Source organism: Symphodus melops (genome assembly GCF_947650265.1).
Source record: "Symphodus melops genome assembly, chromosome: 5".
NCBI classification, from domain to species: Eukaryota; Metazoa; Chordata; class Actinopteri; order Labriformes; family Labridae; genus Symphodus; species Symphodus melops.
This window is the reverse complement of record NC_136695.1, coordinates 19,085,507-19,106,034: the sequence shown is the minus strand read 5'-3', so window position 1 is coordinate 19,106,034 and position 20,528 is coordinate 19,085,507. Positions and strand designations below refer to the sequence as shown.

The 20,528-nt window shown below is 43.3% G+C and overlaps 2 protein-coding genes across 4 annotated transcripts in view; one reads left to right on the top strand and one right to left on the bottom strand.

Moving 5' to 3' along the window:
• Positions 1-20,528, top strand: part of pip5k1ab (phosphatidylinositol-4-phosphate 5-kinase, type I, alpha, b) — a 182,460-nt gene that overhangs the window by 114,096 nt on the left and 47,836 nt on the right. The gene's annotated exons all lie outside the window — the stretch shown is intronic.
• cgna (cingulin a) lies at positions 3,774-19,647 on the bottom strand. Of its 3 annotated transcripts, none has more exons than XM_079343799.1 (20): positions 19,557-19,647; positions 13,211-14,081; positions 12,998-13,095; positions 12,795-12,864; positions 12,608-12,703; positions 11,647-11,768; positions 11,282-11,393; positions 10,916-11,128; positions 9,956-10,104; positions 9,129-9,249; positions 8,795-9,007; positions 8,465-8,686; positions 8,121-8,369; positions 7,811-7,981; positions 7,439-7,600; positions 6,971-7,144; positions 6,716-6,834; positions 6,193-6,301; positions 5,918-6,081; positions 3,774-5,367 (listed from the first exon to the last, which is right to left on the bottom strand). In XM_079343799.1, the coding sequence occupies exons 2-20, from the start codon at positions 14,078-14,080 to the stop codon at positions 5,232-5,234; spliced, it is 3,570 nt and encodes a 1,189-aa protein (XP_079199925.1). In that variant the 5' UTR covers position 14,081; positions 19,557-19,647; the 3' UTR covers positions 3,774-5,231. The 3 variants fall into 3 exon arrangements, with proteins under 3 accessions (XP_079199925.1, XP_079199924.1, XP_079199926.1); XM_079343798.1 differs by having other exon boundaries at positions 19,397-19,606; XM_079343800.1 differs by having other exon boundaries at positions 12,998-13,068; positions 19,397-19,606.

Here is a 20,528-nt window from a genome sequence, read left to right as displayed (position 1 = left end):
AACAATGTCACCTCAACAGTTTTTACAACACAGTAAAATACACCAGATTAATGTTGTACAAAAAGGTATTTAGTGAGCTTTGAAAAGTGTGCACTTCATGCTTGTGTGCACTTGACATGTAGTATTTAGTAATCTGGATCTTTTTATCTTTATATTTCCATGGGTTATACTGTATTTATGTCACACATGAAACAGTATTTATATCCAGAGCAGACATGGAGGAACAATGTAATGAAGCACAAGCAACTTGGTGAGAGTTTCTCTGCTGGTATTCGGCTGATTTCTGGGAGAGCTAATCCCGGCCGGCACAGACCTCAGATTGGATAAAGACTTAATGGCATTAAAGCAAACAACAGCTCGCTGTGGAATAAAGGGGATGATGTTAAATGAATGTGAAGCAGGACCTGAAAAACACACACACACACATACACATTACACAGACACACACACAGAAAAAGAGAAACAAACTGGCTGCTTTATCAAATGAATTAGGCATTATTATTGTACTTTCAAGTGTTTCTGGCATACAGTTAAAGATGGAGTATACAAAGTGCTGATCATTTTATTTCTTAAATGGTTGATTTCTCTTCAGCATGAACACGTCCATGAAACAAACACGCCTTAACCGTTCTACAGTATGTCATCATTGTCTCTCGTACTGATCCATAATAGGAGCCATAATAGTGTGTTTACATCACACTTGTGACCACACTCCAACACACACTGATCCAAAGATCAGACAGCAGACAGCATGAGACATGTTTTTACACTTCAATGTGTGAGATAATGATGTGAGTCAGGGCGCTGCTATTCTGACTATTTGTCAGGCAGTATTGTGAATTTAACACCTTGTTGGTGGATTACTTCACCCGAATAGGCCGTCTCTTATACTCTGCTGTGTCATGCCTAAAAGTTATCCCAGGGTGCACTGCACAAAAAGAGTCTGTAAAGTGTGCCAGGACAATATTTGTTGTGTGTTTAAGCAAAAGATTCATACGTTTGCTTTACTTTACACATTAATTTGCACAAAAAATACAACTAACAACTTTTACTTCTTTTTTTCCCATACAAAATACATATAAAAGTATATAATGACCAAGCAACAAATCAATTCTTAAACACAGATATAGTGTATATATATTTTTAAAGATTTTTTTGGGGGGGCTTTTTATGCCTCTGATGTTGAGATATGATAGAGTTGGAAATCAGGGAGAGAGAGGGAGAGAGAGTGGAGAATCACATTCAGGAAAACAGCCACAGGACAGATTTGAACCCAGCCGTCAGCTTCAAGGACTATTGCCTCTGTATGTGGGATTCATGCTCTAACCACATATTTTTTGCCTTTTAAAATAAGTCAAATGACCTGGACAAAAACCCTGAAAACTAGAAAGAAAAAACAATACAGGAGAGAAACAGGAAAGGCTCATGTTTTAGTCATTTGGTTGCACAAAGTCGGAGGTTAAAAGTGCACAAATGTGAGACACAGTCAGCGTGTGCTGATACAAGGATGTTTCTTTGGAATGATGACACGTGAGCTGTAATCGTAGTCTCTATTTTAGCAACATTATCATTTCTACTCCCTATTCTCATCAGGGCCCTGCCTAACTTTCAGGAAACTGAGGTCACATAAACTCATGTGTATGTGAGTGTATTATCAAACTGTACACAGCTGTTGTATTATTCTGTTCATATTTTGTGTTACAGGAAGAATGATCCTGAAATAGTTTTATGAGCAAGAAGATTTTTCCAGTAAGAACTTTTCTTTGAGGCAAAAGTCTTAGAGAAAATCACACCTGAAAATGAAAACTGATCTTAAAGAAAAATGTTAAAAAGATGTGTTAACAACCAACTTCTTAAATCCTATAGCCGAAACCACCCTGACTATCATGTGTCGATGAACACAAATAGTTATTTATAGCTCTGATGTAATGAAAACGATTAATTCCCCTCTCATTGTCATATCATTTATCTTTATAAATGTACAACAATAGAAACAGGTTTGTCCTGGTGTCTTAACTACAGCCTCCCAACCCAAGGGTTGTATTTCCACATGTGGATCACCTGGAGGTGGATGGAAATATTTCCACTATTGGGCTGTTTTCTTTCTGAACAACAACATATGAAATAACAAACACACTAGGATTACAAAATAAAACACACCCAGCTATTGGCAAATAAACCCTTTGGGTTGAAAGTTATGCCTGGAAAGCTGGAATGATATGGAAACCCGTTCCCGCCCATGGAAAATATGTTCACATGAAAGTTATAGGGTGGCAAAACAGGTACAAAAGACAGCACGATACACTGTACAGGTTTGGTTACACAGTATGGGAGGTGTAGTATCACGGACACTGCTTCTGGTCCTTATGGAAATATGAAAGGTGTGACAGCAAGCCAACACATCCTCCGAGGAAAGAATTTAAAGTTGAATTCCCAGCACATGCGTGGAAAGGTTCTCTTTGTAGATCAATCACACAAAAGCACTACAGGGGCTACAGAAAGCCTGTAAAAAAGCAGCATGAGACCTGAACTCTTCTGAGGCACAGAAGTCATTGTGGAGTCTAAAAGTTTCAAACAAAGTCCTGTAAAAGCTGCCAAAGTGCCAAATAGAAGGTAAACACATAAATAACCAGAGGACTTTCAAAGAGAAGGTGCTGACTTTTATGTATTTCTTTTCTCCGAGGCACACGCAATAACTCAAGTCATAATGGTTCTGGCATGCAGAATAAAGGCCTGGTTTTATTCCCACTCCCCTTTAGGAGATTTCCCCTCGATTTAGATGAAACAACAGTCGCTGGTGTTACATACGGGATTATCTTCTGATGACACAATTTATGGTTCAAATATTTTAGAGCTCTGTGGAAGTTTCCTCTCGCATTTCACATGGATCTCATTTTAACTGGCACATTCCTGTCGTGCTTCACCCTGAGGTGCTCCTGGCAGAAACCGTCCATCAAAGCCCAAAGTACCAACTCCAAGAGACAGGTCTGTGCTGCTGGAAGACGTCTGTTCGTACCAGAGGAATCATGATTACACAAGTTTAAAAAAATGATATGCCTTTAATCTGAAAAGGCAGTTATGAGACGATTCTTGCGTATTTTACACTGTTAAAGCTCAGTTAACAAGATGAAGTGTTTGAGTATAAAAAATGTGTAAATCTGTAAATGTCCACGAATGAAAAATCTAGCCTCTCCCCTCAGCTGCTCTGCTCACTGCTTATCACAGTTCATTCCAAATCAAGACTTCAGCCTATAAAATAATACAAATGAACTTTTACAAGCAGCAAGCTTCACTCAAAACACGATACTTAATTCATGAACGTTTCAGTGTCCTCTAAACACAGACACAGTAGTTCTGCTGAACAAAAACAATTCTACAACAAGAGATTAGAGGCTATCACAACATGGCTGTAGGTTGAGTGACTGGCATGTCAACACATGCCGCTAATGGAAACAGTACAAGTCACACAGAGTGTACCTTTAGGATAATGAAGACCTATGTGACCTATCATGTAAAGGACCTGTAGCCAGTGTGGTTTGTTTTTATTCTGCCATAACATAGTGCAAAGTGTCTCTTAAAAACATAAAAGCTATGAAAAACACAGCTCTGTATTCATCAACATGTGGCGTGTGTTTTGGTGACACACATATTTGTGGACACTAAACCGACCCCTGAGGGAAAAGCTCCATATTTGTCAACTAATGAATTTTGTGCAGTGTAAACACTATCATCTTCATTTATTACAGAGGAAAATAAAGAATTAAACACAGCAATTTGGATGTGGCTAACTCTTTATTCAAAAGAAAAAAAAAAGATCTATGTTGTGAAATACAGTCACAGTAGGATTTTATTCCAGTGAACAAGTTTGCACCACCATCTTTAAAAAAACAACATTAATCATCATACTCAAGAGTCCAACAAATCAAAATAAGTACCATATTTCAGTTTCACTGGAAAAAATCCGAGATGAACATTACATTACAGAAAACTGTATTTCAATGATATCTTAGATTGTTCTGTGTACAAAAATCAACCAGAAAAGTCTACAAACATTAAATACAAACACTTTACAAAAAGTAAGTCAATTACAAATATTATTTTGAACAATTATAAGGCATCATATTGAAATGACAAGAATACACAAGTGAGTTAAAATAGTGGAATGCATAGAAATTGTGTAGGATCTATAAATACACTGACTTTTCTTTCCAGAAGCAAAGTTATTTGGGTCTTTATTCTTCTTATTTTAAAGTGGACCACCAGTATGCAAAGTCTTACACCAACATGTGCTTTCTCTTACAGTAGTGTTTATTATTGTGTCTATTTGTCCAAGAAAAAACTCTTCTAGGGATTTACCAGTGTCAAACTCTCTTTTTTTTTTAAATCCAGCATTTAAATTGTGTACCACGTGATAAAGATTGGCGGGTGGAGCGAACTCCTCCTCCCCTATCTTATAACAGAGATATATTTCAACCTTAGAAAAACAACATACATATATTTTATTTCATGTAAATGAATTCCAGATTTGATAAAAAAGCATATATTTGTCAGTGTCAAACTATTTGATTTGGTGAGGCAACGATAACCAGCATAAGAAATGTAGATTTTCAGTTTATCATTCAGTTTCTTGTGCAATCATGAAGCAATCAGTGTCAGCATTTGGTCCATGTGTTCAGTGCTGCTAAGTTGTATTTGTGCATGTCTGAGGACAGACATTTGAGCTCAGTCAACAGGTTAGCTCTCCACAATAAGAATGAACTCGAACCAAAAAATGTAAGAGGTATTTTCCAGTTCTGTGTTTCTATGCTCCAAACTTCGTTTCTCTCCTACAGGCTTTGTTGTCATATTTTTCATTGTTTTTTTGTTTTTTTTTACTACTAAGTAGTGTTTGCTTGTGTTTGGCAACAATGCAATGGTTTCCTTCCAACTGTCCCATAAAGTACAACCGTGTAATGCCGTGGGCTGAGGCAAATTCCTATAAATGCAGAGGAAGTTTAGCTTTTCCTTTCATTCACTCTGAAGCGGAAAAACCATTCCCCCACTGATCTCTACAGAATGTCTTTTACCCCCCGTGTCCTCCATTGTTCTTATTGTACATCATTCTGCCTTTTGGCTTCCCTCCTAATCTACATAGAATCTGAGCTACACTTCCCTCTTTTTTTTCCTACTTTAGTGCTACATTTTCTCACCCATACCCTGTCTCTGAAGTGCGTTTTTTAGTTGTTGTTTTTTTAACAGGAGCTGGTCTGCAGGTTGCTCTCAGTGAGGATGGAGGTGATGGTGGAGGGATCGTACAGGCTGTCGTCATCATCCGAGCTGAGGGCGGATGAATCCAAAGCTGGCCTCATGGCTGCTTGGGCCTTTCTCCTGTGACACACAATCACTGTTAAAATCATCACTGTCTTAAAAAAAAAACATGTCACACAATTTGATGTATTTAAGTTGTTGCTGCTGGAATGATCATAGTGCTCCCTCTGCTGGAGATGTAAGGGAAAAACATTGATTCTTGTGTCTAGAGGGAGGATTTAATTTCCCCGTGTGGTCCATGAGTAATGTGCTGATGTATTTTTTTTTTCATAAATGGAACACCTCTCCACACTTGGGTGACTGTAGATCTGTTTTACACACATCACATTGTGAAATCCTGCCCCTCAGGGAGTCTGTGTGAGTCTCTAACAGGTGTTTCTAAGTGTGTCTAACAGCCGAGGAATTTGGGTTCACTACTAATAGCGTCATTTACATGCAGTTTTATTCACTCCGTGACAAAAGAGGGGATGAGGTCTCTCTCTTGCTCACTTGCCAACATTCTCTGTGTTAAATCGGGCTGCCAGGAAGTGTGTTACATAATCATGAAAAAAAAACCCAGCTCACACTGCGAGTAACAAACTAAAGAGACAAAGACAAGGGAAATGCTCACTTGAGCTCAGTCTCCAGAGCTGTGACTCTTCCCTGCATGGCCTCTTTGAGCTCCAGCTGTTCCTCCATGTCTCTCTGAGCTTTTCTCCTCAGACCGTCGATCCTCTCCAGCTCTGTCTCTCCTTCGTCCACCTGCCTCTTCAGAGCCTTCACCTTCAGAGCCAGCTGTGACCAAGAACACAGTCAAAGTGCAGTTTGATTGCCTTTTTCTTTTCTTTTCTTTTTTTTATATCTATGTCCAAACACTGACATGAAGCTGCTGGTGAATGTGTCTACCTGGTCTCTCTGTTCAGTGTGTGTGTGTCTCTCCTCATCCAGTGCCATATTGAGTTCCTTCAGCTTTCTCTCCAGACGCCGCTGAGAGCCCAACACTGAGTTCTTCTCCCTTGACATACAGATAAGATAGAAGGAAGAGTATAAGACGTGTGCCCAGGTTAGAGAGTAATACCTTCCTCCGTTTCAACCCCTGACAAAATACCCTGGAGCAAAACATTTAACTCACATGAACATTCACTGTAGCCAAATAAGGTCTGCTTTACTGGACTCTCTGATGTATACATGCATTGTTTTACTTTATTAATCCACTAGGGGGACATTGTGGTTCTTCTATTCATGTAAAGTGGTTAGTTATTCCAAGATTTAAAAATCTCATCTGTGATAAAAAGTTTGATTGAGCATAAATCTAAAATTAGAAGAGCACACCGTTATATAGAAAGTCTAGTCCATAAAAATGATTGCAACTATTCCCGAGCTTGTGACAAAAGCGAGTGATCCAAGATATAGGTCTGTTGCATTGTACCTTTCCTCATTCCTGAGGAGCTCCTCCAGCTCCTGGATCCTGTTCTCCAGCTGGGAGACTCCAGTTGAGGAGCGAGACTGTCCCTCCATGTCGGCCACACGGCTCCTCAGCTCCTTCAGCTGCATCGACACACACACACACACACACACACACACACACACACACGCAGACCGCAGGTTAACGATGAACAAAATGCTATCGAGTATTTAACTGTAGCATTAAAGACAACATTCAGTATGTTAGTGTGTCGTGTACATGTCTCTCCATGGAGTTCTTGTCCAGCTCCAAGTCCTGTTTGGACGATCTCTCCTGCATGAGCTCAGATCGGAGCTGGTCAATCTGATCTCTGCTCCTGGCCACCCTGTCTGTCATCATTTCTGCACTGCTTTTCTCCTCCTCCAGCTCCAGCTCCAAACGCTTCATCTTGTCCTGACAGAGACACATTGGATCAACTTTTATTAGATGCTTAAAAAACGAGACGGAGCCTTGGAGGCGCTCATCTTCAAACACAGCTGTTCACCATCCTGTACTTCCTGACACACGCACGTACGCATGTTAAAAAGGCTCCCAGTGCTTATTTATTCCTTAATGTGAAAGTGTGCAGAAGCAGATTGTTACATTGACAAACACATGCAGCTCACAGCTACACTCGTGTAGCCATGGTTATTCTCCAGAGTGGATCATTCTCTCCGTCCATGATCTGAGCAGATGCACGTTTCTCACCTCCAGGATTCGAACCTCCCGGGTTTTTTCGTTGAGGCTGTTTTTGCCAGCCTCCAACTCTCCGTCCAGGTGGCGCAATCTGTTAGAGAGGAGCTCTTTATCCAGCTGGTGGTTGTCTCTCTCCTCACACACCAGCAGAAGCTCCTTCTTGTGCCGTGACATCTAGTTAAATTTATCACAATGTAAAAAAAAAAAACAACGACAAAAAAAACCAAACAGAAATGCCATGCTGAATAATAATCACTGTTGTTTTGAATGCACTGCAGATACATGAATACAATCACTCAAGCGTGCACATTCAGACCAGAAATCTTTTGTCATGACAACAACAGCAGGCGAGCTAGTGTATACACAAACACTCAAAACACACACTTCTTCCTCCAGTCTCCTAAGATGCGTGCGACTTCTTTCCATTTCACTCTGAGCGTCGTTTCCGTGACGTTGCACCTCCTGCATTTCCTTGCGTGCCCTCTCTCTCTGCTCCTCCAGCTGAACCCTGAGAGCCTGCGTCTCCTCTCTTGAGGACGCGGTCAGAGACTCGTACTGACAAGAGACAAACAAACAGGAGGGATGATTTGGTGCTATGAACCATCTAAAGAGTAGATAGTTCAAACTACATTGGCTGTCGTTGTTGTTGTTGGGTTTTTTTTCCGAGGTAGAAAAAGAAGCTGCTTTTGTTTACCTCCCTGTTGAGTTTCTCCAGAGCGTTTCCCTGTTGTCGTTCAGTCTCCTCCAGCTGGTTGATTGTCTGTCTCAGCGTCTCCTTCTCTTTCTCCGTCTCCTCCAAACGCAGGCTCAGCTCTCGTTGCTCCTGGCTCAGTCTGGAAGCTTTCCTCTTGGATTCATCCAGCTCAGATCTCAGAGCTCGAGCCTCAGTGTGGAGGGCGAGCTCTGCCTCGGAGCTCTCTGTGGCACTGGTCTGCAGCTGTGCCTAAGAAAGTCAAAAAAAAAAGAAAAAGAAAGGGGGCCCAGTTATGCTTAAATAGTTCACAAACGCTGATGAGTTTAAGAATGGACAGAGCTTACTTCAAGACGTGTCAGTTTCTCTCGGAGACGTGCGTTGGCCTCCTCCTGCTCCTTCTGGCTGTCTTCGAGCTTTTTGATGTCCATGTTGGCTCTGTTGAGACGTGTGCTGGTGACCTTCACTTCCTCTTCAGCGAGTGAGAGTTTCTCTTTTAGCTGGGTCGCTTCACCACGTGTCTCATCAAGCTTCTGCTCCAGCTCTGTGATGATGGCCGGGTTTGGAAGCTGCAAAGCGAAAATTTAGGGAACAAATTGACATTTAATTTAATCCATAACTTCTAGAAGAAAAAAAAATCTGCCCCCCCCCCAAAAAAACAGGAAAATGGAACTTACCCGCTTGTTTTTCTCCTGTGCCTTTGCAAGGTCCTCTTTGCCCCTCTGTAATTGTTCCTTTAACCTGTCAATCTCATACTTAAGCTCCGCCTCCTGGTTCTGGTGAGATTTTTTTAAAGAGATGACCTCCAACACTTTCTTGTCAAAGTCTGTCCTCAGCTTCTCCACCTCAGTCTTTGCCTTCTGCAGCTCAGCCGTGCATCGCTGCAGTTCCTGCACAGAAACATTGGACAGCTTGATGGTGAAATGCGTGAAACAGATCCAGAGATTCATCGGTTTCTGATCACTTGAAGTTGAGGTTTTTTTTTGTTTTTTTTAAATTAATTTACTGCACCTGGTTGAGAGTCTGTGTGGCACCGGGGTCAGGGATCTGTTGTTTCATGTTGCTCACTTTCTCCTGCTGCTCCTTCAGTTCCTCTTCAAATTCATCTTTCTCCAGACGGGTTTGCAGGAGTCTAAAGAAATCACCCGATATGATGATGCTGTTGTAAGTAATGATTTGTTACCTGCACAGCAGCAGTTTGATGGTCAAGGTGATTCACAAACACTAACTCTACTGTGATGTAGTCTATCAGTATACATTCATTCATTATCATCATATGAATACAGTCAGTAAATCAGCTTTTACTAAAGCAAATCAAAGTCTACATTTTTCTAAATAAAAGGAACTGACGGCCGTCCACACCACTTGTCTGAAGAAGTAAACGCCAAAGGCTGAAATCATCCCTCACTGAAGCTCGAGGGAGCATTCCTTCAGGGCAAAATAAAAGTCCGTATTCCCAAATAAACAAAGTTTGAGCTGGAGGAGGCTCCCGGACTTTGTTTAAACTTTGATCAGCTGGATGCTTTAAATAGATTTGAACAAAGACTATGTGTAGGTGTGGATGGCCTTTGAACTCCAGACAGTCAGCACAGCTACAGCTCTGCACATCTAAACACCAACTCTGACTCTCACAGTGATGCAGGGCTGCTGGGTTGCTCTCTGACAGGAAGTGGGAGAAACAGTGACAAGGTGGAATGGAAAGAGAGGAGATGGAAACATGTTAGTAGTAAAGTAGGTACAAAGACGAATTGTCAGTAGAAGTGGAGAAGAAGAGTAAAAATCCGGGCGGGTGATACTGGAAAAGACTTTCTGAACAACATGTGTTCCTTTAGACTCACTCTTGTTTAGTTGTCCGGAGCTCGTCTCTGGTGGAGTGAAACTGCTCCATCCAGTGGCTGCTCTCGTCCCTACAGTCCTCCAACTGCTGCTGAAGGGTGCGAACGGACGCATTGACTCGTAAACGCTCGGACTCGATCCCTGCATGAGACTGAAATACAAGAAACAAAAAGGAGGAGAGCTCTACCTTTAAATAGACAGAAACAAATGCAGATGGATAGATCTGTCTCAGCGTTACATAGATACATTTCATATTTTCACAGATTCAGATGCGTTCCACTGAAAGTCACCAATTGTGTCTCTACATTGACTTCTTTGGACTCTGGGAGAAAGTCGGAGGGAACCCAGCCATGCAGTGAGGGAACATGCAAACTGCCCACCAGGAGCCTCCTCACTGTGAGGTAACAGCCCTAACCACTGCAAGTATATCTTTCTGTTACTTTCTCTTTCTCCTTCCTGGCTTTGGTCACAGGAGTTTCAGCATTAAATATTCAATTAAATTATTCAACCAATTAAATGCACACACTGCTACAAACATTTTAAGAACAAACAGTATGTATTGGTTAGAATGAAGACCATCAGTTGTCCCCACCCCCCCAGTGTAAAAAGCTTCCCGTGTCTGTGTGCTGTGGAGCCCTGATGAGTTCACAGCTGTTTAGTTCAGGTGAAAGAAGCTGCGTGCTTAACAAAACATAACCTGCTTTGTTATGATCTCAGCAGCTAACAGAAGTGCTTTAAAATGTTCCTAAATATGTCTAACTATCTTCACTGAGAAACTAAACCTGCAGGGCTCTGATCGGTCGCATCACAATCCATATGTCCTCGGATGGTAGCTGTGTGAGCTAAATACCTTACCAAACAGGAATATCTGCTAAATGTTGAGACAGAAAAGATTCACTGCAAAAGGGGAAAAAAAAAGAGAATGTGTGGCATGTAGGGGAGACGTCTGTTTGTGTTCACACCTGAGACACCTGCTCCATGCTGCTGCGGAGCTTCTCCATGTCAGTGCTGTACTGCTCTCGGAGCACCTCGACCTCCTTATCGTGCGTGGCCACCTCCTCCTTCAGCGCTCCTTTCAGGGCTGTGAGCTCCCTCTCTCTCTGTCTCAGCGTCTCCTCCAGCTTCTGTTTCAGCTGGCAGACATCCATCAGCTGCGCCTGACAAGACATCAGATCCTGCAGACAGACGTAATGGACTTCAAATAATACAAATTATAAAATTATACACAGTTGGTTTCACATTTCTTGCATTTAGCCAATACTGGCGGGAGATTCGCTCCTGTGTTTCTGTTCAAGTGTGACTTATTGAAGTGTGATTTTGGGCAGTACCGTCTTGTTGCCGTTTTCTCTCCTCAGTTCATCCTGAAACTCAGCCAGCTGGTCCTCCATTTCTCTGACCCGTACCTCTGCATTCTCTCTATCCATACGCAGCTGAGTCAGCCTGCGAGGAGGAACACACAGCACAATGATTGTTTGGACTTGAATGACCCTGGCATACTTGTGAGTCATGTGAAACAGTTATAGTAACTTCTTCTTCCATGAAGTGTGCTTGAAAACAAAGTGAGCTTGTCATGCTGCCCCGTTCCTCCAGCCAAGCAAGACTCACAGACAATGGTACCATGTCCCTTCCTGTATCCCCCTCTGTGTGTGTGTGTGTGTGTGTGTGAGTGCACTGTGTGCCTCTGTGTCCTCACTCTGATTGGGTTTCATTTAATTCTATCTTCTTCCGGTCCAGCATCTCCCGGAGCTGCAGGTTTTCATCCAGACAGGACTCCAGCTCGGCTTTCAGAGCGGGATCAGAATTGCTAACAGAATCCTGCACACGGGCAGACATGATGAATAAATGAGAGCAGGGAAACATAAGACATCAGGTAACTCTGCTGGGAGAAACAATGAGCTTTGGGGAAAGAAAAAAAGTTAAAGCAAGGCCTGCAATGGCCCGCTGATCAATATGCATCAGGGATTAAGTTCTTAGGAGCTATTAAAGATTAAGACCTGCCCACCCTGCCTCTAACCAACATATAATGAGTCATTACTGGAGGGAGATGGTTGTGTGTGTGCACCTCTGACTGGCCCAGAGGGCTTTAAGGATTAATCGTCGGATTAATCTGAAGCACACTCCAAGGAACCCCCAGCTCTCCTGGTTAGATTAGTTTCAAAGAGATACCAAGTTGGAGGACAGTTTCCCACTCCAATCAGCCAACAGCTTATCTCCTTCACTCCATAGCTGGGTCTCTTACTTTAAGTGGTCCTGCATGAGGTTTTCTTCATTTGAGGAATTGGCTTTCTGCACCGCGTTTGCTCTACTCCCCACTGCACTATTATCTTATTAAGTCCTATACACATTAGTCTCTACTTACTTGTTGATATTTTTTAGTTAATGCTTAATATTTAAAGTCTACCAGGTTAAAAACCTTGCGTGTTAAACGTACCTGGCCAATAAAACTGATTCTGATTGTGTTCAAGGCGGATTTCAGGCTGCATGTTATTCTCGAAATGTTAAATCCTCATCAGCAGAGAGAATTTGGGGTAGTGAAGCGAACAGAAAGGACACGGGCACACCTTCCACACGGCTACTTTGAGTTTTTTTCGAGGCCTAAATGGAAGTGCAGTCTAAATAAATATCACCAGGGTCTTTATTTACGACCGTCTCACCCTTCTTTCTGCCTGCAGGGCAGCTTGGAGTTCAGCTGTTTTTCTTTGGAGCTCTCTCTTCTCTCTAATCCACTCCTCCTGGGCCCTGTCCACGGGCTGTTGAAGACATAAAAAAACAGAAGAAGATCCAAATAAACGTCTGAGGCGTCTGCGGGAACGAGAGTTAGAAGGAAGGAAAAGGACCGACCTTTAGACTCTGAATCTTCTGAAAGATGACTTTGACTTTGTGATTGATGACCACGTCACTCTCGTTTGACCTTGGGGAAGACACAAAGATGAAACTTACATTAATCCAATTCTTTTTCTTTCTTTTCTTTTTTTCTTTTTACTGCCTCATATCACGACAAAACTTGATGTGAAAGTCAGACACCATGTAGCGTCAGGTCATACCCTTGTCTCAGCATGTTGTAAATCGTCTGCATGACCTGCTCGTCCTCGCTGCTCAGCTCCGCGCTCTGACCCTGGTCCAGCAAAAGGTCAGGTTTCACCTTAAGATACAGATCAGAAAAAACGACTCTCGCAATGTTGCATTGCCATGCCGTGTCCCGAGCGGACTGAAATGTTTCGCTGCCGAGCATGAAACTTTGAAGATTTGATTCTTACCTGTGTCTCAGTCAGAGTGGCCTGCGATGTCTCCACAGCGGCGTATTTCCCCGGTGAGGTCCACTGACTAGCGGAGTGTTTGGGAAACGTGACCTTCTGGCCGCGTCCCAGGCTGCTGTCAGCCGAGGACGGAGGCGAGTTGTAAGGGTTCGGGGTTACGAGAGGAGACGTAGCTCTGGGATCTTGGATGTTACCTCCAGCAAATCTATTGACCAGATCGTTAACCGGAGTCTGCTTCTGGTTCGAGTGATTTCTTTGTCGAGGAGGGTCGGGGTAAGATTGATCGCTCCTCACTGATCCCGCTGAACCGTTGAGCCCTGCTTTATACGAACCCTCCCACATATTTCTCTCCACGTCGTCTTCTCTACCGCCGACGCGCCGGCCCTGCTCTCTCTCCCCCCTCACCCCAATTCCTCCATCCAGGTTCCCATAACTCCCAGACTTCCCATCCCCTGGAGGCCTGGACAGCTGGAACTCTTCATTACCCGCTCCTCCCTCTCCATCCCTCTCCAGCAGTGAGCCATGAGACTGAGCCCGACGCAGCGCTCCTCCCTGTCCTCCCACATCTTCCCCCCGTGTCCCCGTGTCCTCTCTCCTCCGGGGGAGACTGCTGTAACCGGGGGGGTAATGCGTCCTGAGCTGGACCCCATACGAGTCTCCTTTCTCTCCGTCCTTCAGGACCACGTATGGCTGCCCAGCGATTCCCTGCACCCGGACTGCTACACCGTATTTGGAGGTGGTCTGAGTCTTGGTCTTGGTCTTGGGCTGGGGCCCCGGCTGGCCCCCGCTGGTGTCATAGAGGTCATTGATGAAGCGGATCTGGACACCACAGTCCACTGGGGTCTTTTGACCTGAAAAAGGTGCGCTCATGCTGGTAGCAAGAGGAAGAAGAAGAAGAAGTCAGTGATGATAACATATCAATGTGAATTGTCCCGTTGAATTTAGGGCGAGGCAAATAATGAAAATGTTATGGTTACAGGATATGAGCATTCACAATAAAAAACACATTGATGTCTGTTACTCAGCTTGTTTACATGTGACTCATTTGATGGAAGTACCATGGCGATGCTATCGCACCATTTTGACGCAGTCAGATGGCATAGCTATTAGCTAGCCTTGAATGAAATGGCTGCAGTGCCAACATATTGACGATAGAAAAGTGTTGAGTAATCAGGAGGGACGTGTTCCAAACAGCACACAGACACAAACTGGGAGTTAGAGCTGATTCACTCAACTCACCATATGATTCTCTCGTGATTTATTTCAAGACAATCTGGAGGGGGCCGGAGCGCTGTCCATTAAATGCTGCATCATGTTGCTTGTGCTATTCGTTAAGTTCTCTGTCTGGCTGTTATATTTGTGTCGTTCCTTTTCTGTCTTGGGGGAAGCCAAAATGCTTCCACTGCCGTGATAACGTGTGTTTATTACAAACAACCTCCTCTGCTCAACAGCTGCCGACGCTTCGTGACACCACTGCGATTCATTTTCCAGAGAAGCGATTCGAACCTTGACACCTTTGAATCGATTTTTAGCTGCCTGACGATTAACCTTTACATCCCTCCTTCCAAATGTTGTCTTCATGCCACTTTGCAAAAGTAAATGTTTCTCACACTGTGCAGTCTGACCAACCACTGTTGACATCTTCATATTATTCTAGTGATTTTCTTGTAAACAAACTTTTGAAAATGGTGCTTTTTAGGGGGCGCTGTGAGCCTGGTGGTTAGTGCGTACAGCGCCCCATGCACTGTATAGAGGCGTAAACCCTCACACACGTGCAGCCCGGGTTTGAATCTGTCCTGTGGCTTTGTTTCCTCAAGTTGTTCCCCACACTCTCCCCTCTTTTCCAGCTTTATCCACTGTCCTATCTTATCTTAAAAAGGGGGGGGGGGGGAAGGGGGCTGGTGGCGTAGCAGCAGTGCGCACGTCCCCATGTATCAAGGCCATAGTCCTCACGCGGACGGCCCGGGCTCACGTCCGGCCTGTGGCTCTTCTGTCCACTTTCCTCCCTTTATAATAAAGGCAAAAATGCCAAAAAACAATCTCAAAAAAAAAAAAAACAATGGTAAAAGTAAATCACAAAAGAAATAAATGAGTTCATTTTTAGGAGATAATTATCTTCCGATATAAAAAGAACACGTCAACATAAGTACCTACTTAATAAATCAAATCGCTCTTCCTCTCAGATCAGGAAATCACACACACACACACACACACACACACACACACACACACACACACACACACACACACACACACACACACACACACACACACACACACACACACACACACACACACACACACACACACACACACACACACACACACACACACACACACACACACACACACACACACACACACACACACACACACACACACACACACACACAACCCTGAAATGTCCAAACGTCGTCCTCTAGGCCTCGCTCTGCTTTGTAAAAAACACAAGCGCACAGATTCACAGGCAGTAACAATGACTTTGTGCTTGTTGACTGCCTGTGTGGACTTTAACCTCTGTGCACTTCATTAGTCATTAACCTGAAAGCACACACACACACACACACCCATGGATCACTTTCCCTCCTCCAGCACTTCTCCACTTTCTGAAGTTTGGCAGCCAGAAAGAATCCCCTCGAACCTTCTGCAGCTTTTCATACAGAGTGATTCCACAGCAACTATTTACTCTGAGCGATGTTTTTCTTCATCTCCTGATCCTCCCTTTTCCTTTACTCTGATAGAACTTCGATGAGTCACTCTGAAACTATGTGCAATCTCTCTGGAACGATCACACCTACAGAATGAGGTGCACCTTACTCGTCACAAATGATCTAAAGCTGGACTCAACATTCCTGATATGTCCACTGGCTGATCACACCAGGCGAGACATTAGAGGACCTCCTCTTCCTCCTCCTCCTCCTCGCCGTGTCATTACACCTGTACGGTTCATTAAACTGACTTCAAACCTATTACGACACTCCCCTCCCTCCGCTCTCCGAGGTGAGAGGCAGAAAGCGGGCCGAGGGACAGAGAGCGAGAGAAAAGAAACATTCAGCTTTTTCTTCTCTTATCTGTGGCTTGTGTGATAAAACCCCCTCCTCCCCAAAACACACAAAGGACCGACGACAACAGCAGCCAACCATCAGACAACAGAAAACTCTGTCAAGCCACAGAGACACATTGACACATGCATCATTTAACACCTGCACCGACGTTTGGATGTTTCCGAACAGATTTTGAAAGCTGCATGACGCAGCCAAAAAAAGAAATTAAAAATTTAAAAAATTTAAAATCAAGCTGAGCTGTTCTCGGATGAGCAGAAAGAGATAAAGTCAGTAAAGAGAGCCAGTATGAACTTTTTTAAATGTGCTGGGAGAGGGAGTTTCTCTTTTCTGTGGAGTAGGAATAAGTGAAAGAAAAGTGTCTGAGCTGGCAGCGGGTGAAGCAGCACGACATGGGCGACCTCTGAGGGTATCCGTGAGCTTGTGGCGCACGAGCGTCGTCAACAGACGGACGTGCTCGCGTTAGGTCGATCTTTATTCCCCACCCTCTGGGAGCCGCGGAGGAAGCACCGTGTCACAACTCATTTGTGCAGTCGTGCGCGAAGTCTGCAGCCCACTGTCTTCACGGCAAGGTCAGGCAGTCCTGTCTGAGCACTTGGAAAACGCCGCAGACGGGGCCTGTATGAGGCGCACAGAAGACGAGGTCCGTTGAGTTGAGGTGAAGGCGCTGATCTTCAGCAGAGTCTGTCGTCTCCTCCGCCACTCTAATCGTCCCAGGTCAGCGATGGGGAATGCATATCCAGCTCCCACAGCATCCTTTTGTCCTCCTGATGTGGGGCGGAAAATGAGGGCAGCAATTCTGGGAATGCTAAAATGATCCTGCGCTCCATCATTCCCGCCCTAACACTATCTATCCGCTGACAACAAGTTTGCTTCAACGAGCTACACGTCTGTCCTACTTGAAGGTTTCTCCCCACAGCTAATGTCTTTGTCCACCTCTCCAAAATAAACATCATTTATCAGACTGGAAGTAGGAGAGCTAACAGCTATACGCTGATCTATTTGGCTATTCAGTCACAAGCTTAATCCAAAGATTATTACTGTTGTATAACTGTCAAGAGGAAAAAAAACTCATTTAGACTAATCTGATAATTGAGATTGTTTTGGTATGCATAGGTCGTGACCCTTTACTTTTATTATTATTAGGATAGAATTTGAACAACAGCCCAGCTTAGTTCTGCTTATTTGGCTAGCCCAGTTAAGAGTGTAACTGGTGTGTTTTTTTTTCTTCATTCTGATGCCAGTAATGCTTTCCTGCCTGCAGTTATGCTGACGGACTCACAGCCCCCCTGGCCTCAAATTGGATTTTCGCACGGTAAATTGAATCGGAGCAGCTTCTCTGTTAAGATCAGAGATGGAATGGAAAATATAATTAGGATGTTATAGTGCGTGTGTGTGTGTGTGTGTGTGTGTGTGTGTGTGTGTGTGTGTGTGTGTGTGTGTGTGTGTGTGTGTGTGTGTGCACGCAGGGAAACGGACAATGGCAGTGTGTAGAGCTATGAAAGTGCCTCTGCTGAATCACTGTCGCCGTGGTTTATGACATCAGATCATTTTCTAGCCCGACACACAATGATGCGGCTGAAAGATTGAAGGTTGTTCAAGAAAAACAATCGCGGGAGAAAACAAGTCTAGGGCCCCAAAGAACGTCGATGTGGTTTGTTAAATTTCTCCATCCTTTAACATTCCAAACCCGCCGTGTTTCTAGGATGAGGAATCCATTCACAGATCGATAACGCCAACATCTCTGATAGTCACATCTCTGCTACAGCCCGTCAAACACAATACAATTTCACAACAAACGCATGTCTTCGTTGGTAGGACTATCAATACATCGTCCATCTGATTCAACCCTACCACAAAGAAATGCTCCGACTGTAATTTACTCCCTTTTTCTTCTAAAAATTATAACCGTGTTCAAGTTTAAGTTACAGTCCTGAACAAAACAGCAGCTCACACTCGTTGTGTCCTTTAAGGCCAGGCAGCCCACTCGGTCCTCAGGGTATTCACCCTCTCCATTACATTCTTCACATAAAAGCAGGCCCTCTTCTTCCTCTCTGCAGCGGTCGATCCCTCTCCAAACCTGCCCCCCCCCTTTCACTCTCAAACAAACAGCCATTTATTCCTCTATACCAATCTACAGACAGGCATTGGCATAACAAAAGAAGGACTCCAGTGTTACCAAATAGTCCTCCTAATGCCACTTTATTAGGATCACATCAATGAGCCCCTCCCTGATTTGTCCCACATTCCTGACACTTGTTTCTCTGCTCACGCGCACACACTGAGTGTGTGTGTCTCTCTGTGAATGTGATTAATGGCACTTTACCTGTTTAGGCTGTAACATAAGACTTCCCTGTATTCCTGTACTCTTTTTAAGAGCAGCTAGCTCAGACTGTTGGTCCACTCTGTTTTCAGGGGTTTATAAGAAGTCCAGTGTGTGATGACTGTACCTGAAACTAAACTATAATCTGCACTCGATTCTCGCTGTATCATCAGTTTCGTCTGAGTCCAGTTTAGAGTTGAAGAGCTCGGCAGAAGAGAGGCCATTATAAGATCATCTTTTAACGTTTCAAGGACTTAAAAAGATGTAAATTATAGTTAAATGTAACCCTGGAGTCTTTTACATTGCCTTATAGGTTTTAAATTTTGATAGTTTGAAACCCTCTTAGGAGAGAGATGAGATCAAATTATTCGGGGGTGAAAAGCTCTACAATCACTTCACTTGTTTTGGTTTTAAATACCACATTAATAACTGCTGTAACTTTTAGACACCCTTAAAGTACTCTGATGGGACTAAAAGTCTTCTCTTACATCTATATAGATACATATTTTAGACCAAATATTACCGGGAAATTCAAGTTGTCTTGAAGTATTGTTGACGTTAGCTTGTCCCATCAAAGTTACGTTAGCTGCAGAGCTAAACGAGCTAACAGAAACACCTTAGTGACTCAGTACTGATATAATCTCACATTATCCAACTCATTCGGGAAAACAAATGAGCTACTCGTGTTATTTGAAAACCTCCCACGAAGACCTGTGACTGTCTGACAGGTCGTGTCTGTCTGGTTTAGCTGTCTGGCTTCTTTCACAAGACCAAAACCAACCGTATATATATAAACTCTACCTCTCAAGTTTTCCCTCCTATCCTTGGAGAAACTTCCGTTTTGTTGACAGTGGCTGAAGTATGTTCCCAAACGTCCATGAAAGTCCACACAGAGAAAAAAGTGGTTGGAATAAAAACTCACAGCAACAAGTTCATTCTGTTGCCGACTGCAACCTGTTACCTTTTGTCGGAGATGTAACCGTCCCGCCCAGCCTCCCCCGAGGGACCGTTGTGATTGGGCCAACGAGGTCACCAAGGCGGGACTATAGATATCAGCTCCGTTTGTTAATGGTGGAGTCTATACGTCAATCAGTTACTGCGCTGGAGCACTGCTTGACCTTTGGTTGATAAACAGAGGCCTTAGACTTCAATAAAACAAACAAACAACACCATGAGAGTAAATAAGTGTCTTGACATTAATTTCTACATTTACGAATCGGTGATTGAGCAAGATGGACACTGTATATCCTCGTGCCTCATTATGTTATATTTCTCAGAATTACCGTTAGATGGCGCAACTAACTACCAATTCAGCATCTCTTAAGACCCCAACACCCTAACAAGTGCAGGACCTATCAGGGGACTCCAAGTAAATAAGCAGCTGATAGTAGACAATGCAATGTACTTGAGTGTAACTTTCCTACTTATAAAGTTGCTTACTTGACTATTTCATTCAATTTTATTATGACCTGTTCGAAAACAAATATTCAAGATTTAATAAGTTCAACTATGATTATATGTGTGTATAGGCTCTAATGTTTGTTATCTATACTGCTGTAGTTGCTTAACCTCATTTGAACATACAAAAATATATTTCAATTTTAACTAACCCTCCCTAGTTAAATAAAGGATCACATAACATGGAAAATTCATGTAGGCTACACAAATCCGCCGAAGCACGTTAAGAGTTTTTTTTTGAGTGGGAAGTGACATTACAACACCTCAGTGTACAAACAATTAATGGTAAGGATACCTGATCAGTCCAGTGGTCATTCACACCAAGTTATACAATCAGCAAGAAATAGCTCTAAATAGTAATATTGTCAGGCATATATGCATTGGTTCAGCTTTCTTTTTCCAGAGGCTTCAGTAGTTTAGCTGTTAAATAATTGCAGTACGGCTCTCCTCCCGTCCCCAACACTTAGCCCCTCCC

Bases quoted from the DNA above. Each gene is read 5' to 3' on its own strand.
- cgna (XM_079343799.1), bottom strand. From the start codon at position 14,080: ATGAGCGCACCTTTTTCAGGTCAAAAGACCCCAGTGGACTGTGGTGTC. The intron at 12,865-12,997 runs GTATGACCTGAC...GTCTTCCCCAAG, and splicing joins TACAACATGCTGAGACAAGG to GTCAAACGAGAGTGACGTGG. The intron at 8,687-8,794 runs GTAAGTTCCATT...TTCGCTTTGCAG, and splicing joins CACAGGAGAAAAACAAGCGG to CTTCCAAACCCGGCCATCAT.